The following is a 7767-nucleotide window of genomic DNA, read 5'->3' as shown; positions in this document are numbered from 1 at the left end:
ATATAGTAATATACAGCCATACAGCGCACTGTGTTTTGCACAGATTATTTTTACTGTCATACAACACACTTTGGAGAGAGAAAATATTGAGACAAGAACCTCTGTACAGAGTCTGCTGTAAAACACAACTAGCCTAGCACAAAAGCACACTGTTAGCGCTTCACTGTGAAACGCTAGTTAGCTAGCGACTATACTGCAACCTAACGTTACTAGCCCTTACTTCCCACAACAAACCGGCACAGGTTACCCATGAGCCCACCTTTCTTAAAGGAAAAGGCTGGGCTGGTAACTCAGGTGAAGTTACGCTGTGGGTGGAGGAAGGATCGGATCCTTTTACTTAAGTAAAAATATATCCCACTTTGAAAATACTCCACCAGCAGTTCAGTGTGGGTACAACAGAAGCCTTTCCTCCGCTGTAAAAAATCTATTTTTCTTTATCTACTTTTTACTATTACTGTATTGCTACTATTGCTTTCATAAAGCCAAAGTATTTCTTATCCGATTACTCAATTAATTGATGGAATAATTGGTAGAATACTTGATTACTTAATTAATCAATAGTGGCAGTCCTAATCTAGATACAAAGTACAAAAGGCACTAGGGCACTATAATACTGTATATGGAATAAGGCTATGTATTGGCAATCTAGCAATATGGGACGTATCATGATACAGGAGTTATAAACCAATATATTGCAATACTGTAAGGTGATATATTGAGATATTTTCAAGCTAATTTTAGGAAAATCATAGTATAAATCAAGTTATAGTATAAATAAGACCAATATTTATAAAATGTGAGCAAAAACTTTTTACTTTTTGTATGTAACAGATTTGCATTTGTATTTTTCACAGTCTCTGTAACATCAAATTACTGTGTAAGTCTGTGTTCATAACAGTGCTATCTAGTGGTTGGAAGTTAAAACACAAAAATTGATAGTGTTTTTAAAAAATCAATACATCACAAAAAATAATACAAAACAGTATCAACATTTTCTCACAACCCTAATGTTTGTTTTGTGTGTTATATGCCCATGTGTGTGTGTGTCAGCCAGTGTGGTTTGTTTTTGTCTGCAGCCTCTAAAGTAATGCTTCCATTACATGCAAACAGTCCACGCTCCTGTGCTAAAAGGTGCCACTCCTCTAGCAACAAACTGCCATTTACCCTGAGAAGAGCTTTGACACAAGTAGTGCTTTCTGTCTGTGCGATGGTGGAGTATAAAACCACATTGCTTCATGCCTGGGCTCTCTAACACACAGAGGATTCCGCTGAACCACTAGCAATTTCACTTATTGAATTTTTTCACTGTGTTTGTTTGTGCACGGGCACTCCTGGCAGAGAGCAAAAATAAAAAAAACAGAGTTAAGATAAGTAAGCTGTCTGTGTCTGTTTATGAGATAAGGAAAATAAGCTATATAAGCTATATAGGTCATGCCTTGTATCTCTGACAGCTATGAAAGCCCATTTCTGCCAGAAAAAAACACCTAAATGTTACTAATGACAAAACTAAAATAAATCAGTATTACTCAGTAATATACAATATTCATGTACATTTATATGCATATGGGATTGCTGTACTAAATAGATATAGAGATGTTACGCAAGGTTAAACCAATATTTCAATTGTTTGATTTTCAGATGAATGCAAGAAGTGGGAAATAATTGATGTGTCATTTTCTGTAGCAGACTTCTGAAACTTGTCATCAGCCCAAATAATCAATCATTATAATCAATTTGCATTATATTATGAAAAGTATTAAACTGATAAACAATGTTAAGTACCTTTTTGAGCAGTTAAAGAGGGTAGGAGGGGGATCCCCAAACAGAAACTTAGCATTAAAAGTGCATAATGACCTAAGTGAAAGGTCAACTAAAAGTACACATTTTTAAAGTCAGTTGGTTGGCTTGGTTTCTGAACATTTTGACTGTTCAATTGTTTGTATCATTTATCCCATAATTATGACTTAGTGTTTAATCTCTTTTACTTAGAGGGTCAATATTTAATATAATATAGAATATTTGATATTTATTCATAAACATAAGTATGTCATGTCTATGAGCCTCCATAGAAAAGACTAATCTTGTATGAAGTACTGACAATATAGAATATTATAAAATATATTATATTATATAAGTCCCATTACCATTCAGGAAATTATTAAAAATAAAAGTAAAGCAATGAAAGGGAGCATCCCATCCTATGCTTCCTCTCTCTTTGGTTTTTCACTGTCTAGTCTCCTCACATCTGTTCTCTCTGTGTTTTTCCCTCTCTTTGAATCTGTTGTTGTTGCATGCGTCATACAAGTCTCCCTGCCTGATGAAATTTTCAATTCCTCTTTTTTCCTTCAGGTAACCTCGGCTCCAAGCTAGTGGAGTATAAGGAAGAGATGTACATCACTTCAGACTGTGGGAAGACATGGAGACAGGTACATCACGTCCTCCCTTGCGTCTTCTTTTTTTCCCTCTCCATACTCCCACGTCCCTCTGTTCTCCCTAACCCTCTCTACACTTTGCCTCTGCTCTCATGAAAGTTACACAATCTGAGGAGATATAAAATGCATCTGTCCAGTTTTCTTTTGCCACAAACTAGAATTTTTTTTTATTTGCATGATTTGGAAATTTCACCCCAAGCTTTTGATGTTATTTCTTTCAAGGTTTTTGAGGAGGAGCATCACATCCTGTACCTGGACCACGGTGGGGTCATTGTTGCCATCAAGGACACCTCTATTCCCCTCAAGATACTCAAGTAAGATTACTGTTATGTCAACAATAATCGATAGAAACCCTTACTGCTGTAACACATCTTTTAACAAACTGTGATCATTATATTGTTGACCTTTTATTAAAAGCATTTAGCATCATCCACCTCTAATATTATAGATGTGATGCAGGTTAATTCATAGTTTTTATTCTAGTATTGATCACTACTAGTGAATCATCCATTTGACTCCTGGCAGTCAATTAATCATTGTGTCTTTATTTGTATTGCACATTTGATACAGGTCAGTGCATTTCAAAGTACTTGAACCTGAAGGTGTCTGACGAAACTACAAGATAAAAAATATATATAAATAATAAAACAATGGTAGACCAGTACACACAAAAAAGTAAAAAACTAGAGGATCTAAATTAAAATGTATAAAATTAAAAATTTTTATATAATATAAAATAAAAATTCTAAAAGTGAATACAATAAATAAGAACATATATAGTATAAAATGAAAAAAAAAACATTTATAAATCATACAATAGTCATAACACAAACCAAAAGTTGGGCTAAAATCAACAATTACTATAGCGAATCTTCCTGCTGGTGGGCATATAGGGGCATCAGTGTCAAACTGAGACCAAAATTAGTTAGTTAAAAACTCCTTGCAATAGGATTAAACACATATGTGAATTAAAATAACTTAACATTGACTATTGGTTTCACACATGATAAATAAAAGTCTGTGTGTGTTTGACCGTCCGTCCATCCTTAGCTCCCTCCTATGCAGGCTTTGTTTCTCTTTAATCTACATAAACTGACTTCCCCCCTTTGAGCCATTCGGTATATTTTTTCAGCACAGGGACAGATCAGTCCAGTACTGTACCCTTCAAAATCATTGAAGATCATCCCCCTCTCTCCCCACAGCTCATGCAGACAATTTCAAGCTCAGCAAGATGTTATCTCATCGACCTTAATAAATAAGGATGAAATAATGAGAAACCATAGATAAGGGAGTACTCAGAAAAACATTTATCACAGACCTAAATCAAATGACCTTTTAGATGGGCCCTCATCTGTCTCCCGGTGAAAGACTGTAGAGTGTTGTCCTTCACATTTTCCCCTCCTTCATGCCTCAGCTAAATCAATAACCCCAAAAGCTCTGGCAGTGTGGTAGAAAACATCTCATAAAGAGCCACAGAGAGCTGCAAAAGCATGAGAAAGTGTGAGAAAAGACAACTTTTTAACAGTGAAACGAGCTCAGTTTTTACCACTTCATTACACACCGTAATGTTATCACCTCATCAGGTGCTGAAATTTCTGGCTTCCAAAACTCTCCCTGGCCTTCGTTTCAGAGCCAGAATTACTGTTATTGGGAGTTCCATGACCTCCAATAATTCTTTCTTCCTCAACTGCTCCATAATAGAGAACAGCGTCAAGTGTGAGAGCAACACATTTTTGCCGTGAAGACTGAAAACCATTGTTCTTGAGCCAAAAAACTAATGATGGAACAGCACTGTTGTTCCAGTATTTTTCACATTGATTTATTGCATCTTCGGTACATGTCTCTGTTGGACGTCTGCTCTAATTAGCAGGCTTACTCGTCTCTCTTGTAGAACTGCAACTTTATTTTTATAATGGCGTTCTGTTACATCACAGACTTTTGTAGAAAGAGTTTTAATCCCAACTGCTCTCCAATAGATAAGTAACAGATCATTTAGTATCCCATTTTCAATTTTCAATTACTATTAATTTCCGGCAAAGCAGAAAAAGTAAACATCAAGGAAGGAATACATAAATATGCACCACTAAAGCACATCAACTGATGTAGTAAGGTCCTCAAGGTGGGTCCTGCTGTTCTACCGTATGTCCCTATGTCAGAATTTTGTCTGAAGTCTAATTATTTGCTCTCAAGATGCATATTCTTAAATACGTTTGTGTTCAATTACATGACCACAAAGCAAACCGGTAGTATCCCAGGAAAAATGCACAGAGAGGAAGAGGAACCGGGTGTTAACGGTGACCCAGCAGCAAATATTCAGCCATGATGCATTTTTTGTGTAGCTGTTCAATATATTTGCAGTCTGTTGCCTCTATGTTGTAGTACCCATTGGTATTGGTTTCCAGTATCGTGGACATGATGCAACAGCCTGTGTTAGACAGCATATTTCTTTTTTTGTCTGTTTCATTGAAACATTGCACTGCACTGAAAACGGATGCATGGATTATTCTTTTTCTGTTGCATTCTTTTTCAGGGTACTTTTTGGGCTGTCTTTCATAGTCAATGGATGAGAGGAGAGAGAGAATTAGGGAATGACATGCAATAAAGGTCCCGGGCCAAACTGGATGTTGTGGTTCAACACCTTAAACCTCTCATGCAGCATTTTTAAATACAACTTTTGGACCTTTATTATTAAAATTCAGTTGGTATTACTACCAGTAACCATAGGTGTCACCTAATGAACCACAACACATCCAGGCAAATAATCTTGCTTAATCAAACTTGTCGTAGCTGAATACTCTTTTCACCATCTTTGTATTCCTAGCAGTTCAGTTCATATTGAACCTGACTGTGTAGCGAGGTATATGTGTGGAGGTTGGAGTGGTGGTGTAACATATATGCAGGAGACTGGAGATTGTTATCGATTGTTTTTTGTTTTCATTGTGGCCATGATATTTCCATAGCCTGTTCAAGGCAGGAACATTTTATTCTGTGGCTGTGGCTCAGAGGAAGAGCGGGTCGTCCTCTACTCGGAAGGTTGTGTGGTTGATCCCTTCGACATGGTCCGAAGTATATTGGCCAAGCAAGAATTACCGGAACCCCAAATTGCCTCCGATGCCTGTGCCCATCGGTGTTGAAAGAGGTGGTATGAGTTTAGTTTCTGTTCGATGGACTTTGCCATCACCGTGTGAATGTGTGTGAAAGGGTGCTGGAACACCATCGTTACGATGATCAGCTCCGCTTACGTTGTACGGGTATTGAAGTAGAGGCCCCAAAAGCGCCTCTTTTGCGTTTGGTGTGCTTTCTAGAAATCACATACTGGTTTGGCATTATAGTGGTGTTGTTTGGTTCAGTGTAAAGAAAGAAAGCCGGGGTTCTTTACAGCGCTATTACAGGATCTCTGTGTAAAAAGGCCTAATGATACTGTAGGTGCTATGAACAGAGATTTTAGAGAGAAGAAATTTAAAACATTGGCATTGAACATAAACAGGGATTTTCCAAATCATCCAGTAACAGTGTTTTGCAAGTCTGGCATTCGGTTGCTTTTTACGCCCTGCGAAGAAGTGACCTAGCTGTGATTATGGGTGTGGTCAAAGCTTCAGTAGACCTTTCAAGCTAGAGAAGCCAAAGCAGCATTGTTTTGGTCTAGTGTGGAGTTGTTAATGAGTCTGTGTGGTGTGTTTTAACCTCCCAGACAGAAATAAGCAGAGCTGATAGTAAGAATGGGAAAGGCAGGAAGGACAGAGAAAGAGAAATATAGCAATAGACAGAAAGAGACTGAGGACATGGCAAGCTTTAGCAAGAGAGGAGTTGAGAGGAGAGCCAGTACTTGTCTCTGTTAAGAACTCTTCTTGACCTAAAATGCTCCTTCACTAAGTCAAGTCCTTAACATTTAGACACTCAAAAAATCTATTCACATCCTGAAAACAAGACTTGTTCCCCAACTCTGCTGTGCCTTTGACTCTCTGAAATAATTACACCATGTTCCCATGCGGGGGTAGGATATATCTACAACTGTGTGCATCAAAGCAATGCCATTTTCACGGCCACTTCAAAAGTGGCGCATCTAGAATTTTAAAAGTGACAAGTGTGCATGCACGCACACACACTCAAATCATTTCAGATAATTCCCCAGCTCCTCTCATCGGCTCACTCAAACTGAATGGAGTGGGGTTTTTTTTACAATGGGTAACTCACACAATGCATTCATATCAGTTAATTATAAAAAAGCTAGCAGGCTGAGAAATGAGATGCCACCACAATGCGCCGGCTGGACAGAATTATGTTATGTACATTTATGATTTATGATTAGCTCCATGTAGAATAAGTCTTGTTTTAGGTTTCTTCGTAGCAGTGGAGGAATGGAGTAAAAGCTTGTGTGTGGCATGGAGCATAATTATAAGTTTGCCCCCCTAATCTATTTGATTACAGGGTTATCGCTCCATCCATTTCCAATAATTCCTCGGGTATTAGCTGGAGGAAATGAGATATAATTGGATGGGTGACTGAGGACGTCTGCATATAGAAGGCTGTTGTAGTCCAGCTGATGCCTTATGGATCGAATGACTGGTTTAGTGCCTTGCTCAATGGTAACTCCCCAGTAGTTACTAATAAGAAAGAAGAGGTTACTAATTTGTTTTTTGATGGAATTTTATCATCAGTCTGAATGACAGTTAGTCTGAGTATGCTTCAAACATACATTGTACAATGTGATCATATCTCTACGGATGAAAGTGTTTATAGCTATTCCGACTGAGCAAGTCATCATCCTCCCGACTGCATCAGACTACTTTTATTATCTCTCTCCAAGAATCTTCTGTCTGTTTGTAGTCTCAACATGACATTTTGTATGAATGGGGACACTCCTGTCCCTTCTTGGCAGCTTTGAGGTGCATGTGAAAAGTAACAGAAGAAGTTGTGTGAAGAACGGATAAAGTGAGCTTGAAGACAATTCAAACCCGTCTACTACTTTGGACAAGTTACAAAATTGTCGAAACCAGCACTCTCCTGATTCTGCCTTTGGAAAGCTGGTCTCAGACGCTGTTGGACAGTCTGACGAGCACTTTGTTTGAAGCATACACAAGCCTTTACCATAGCAACAGAGTCTTTAGTAGCTTTGTTTATCCATTCTGTTTCCTTGTAACTGTGCATGTTTACCTGATTATCACATTGTAGTCCTTGTTAGCACATCATTACCAAACAAAACCTGCAGTGCGAGCCACACACTGCTCGATTCCACATTGATCCCCCTCCATTACAAAGTCACATTTACTCAGCACTGCTGCCACTGTTGACTGCAGGAGTCGTCAGCACAGTGAATAAAGCAGAGCAGATGGCT

General features: G+C 38.1%; 1 protein-coding gene across 1 annotated transcript in view; it reads left to right on the top strand.

The window, feature by feature from the left end:
- The window catches only part of sorcs2 (sortilin-related VPS10 domain containing receptor 2), a gene marked incomplete in the record, with an annotated part of 290079 nt that overhangs the window by 261774 nt on the left and 20538 nt on the right, over positions 1-7767 (top strand). Inside the window, 2 exon segments of the mRNA XM_035675658.1 lie at positions 2350-2426; positions 2655-2746. Of these exon segments, the coding sequence (XP_035531551.1) occupies positions 2350-2426; positions 2655-2746 (169 nt within the window).

This window comes from Morone saxatilis, unplaced genomic scaffold (genome assembly GCF_004916995.1).
Source record: "Morone saxatilis isolate NCDOM2014 unplaced genomic scaffold, NCSU_SB_2.0 Contig4, whole genome shotgun sequence".
Lineage (NCBI taxonomy): Eukaryota > Metazoa > Chordata > Actinopteri > Moronidae > Morone > Morone saxatilis.
Note: the sequence above shows the minus strand (reverse complement) of the source record. Positions and strands in the feature narration are given on the sequence as shown.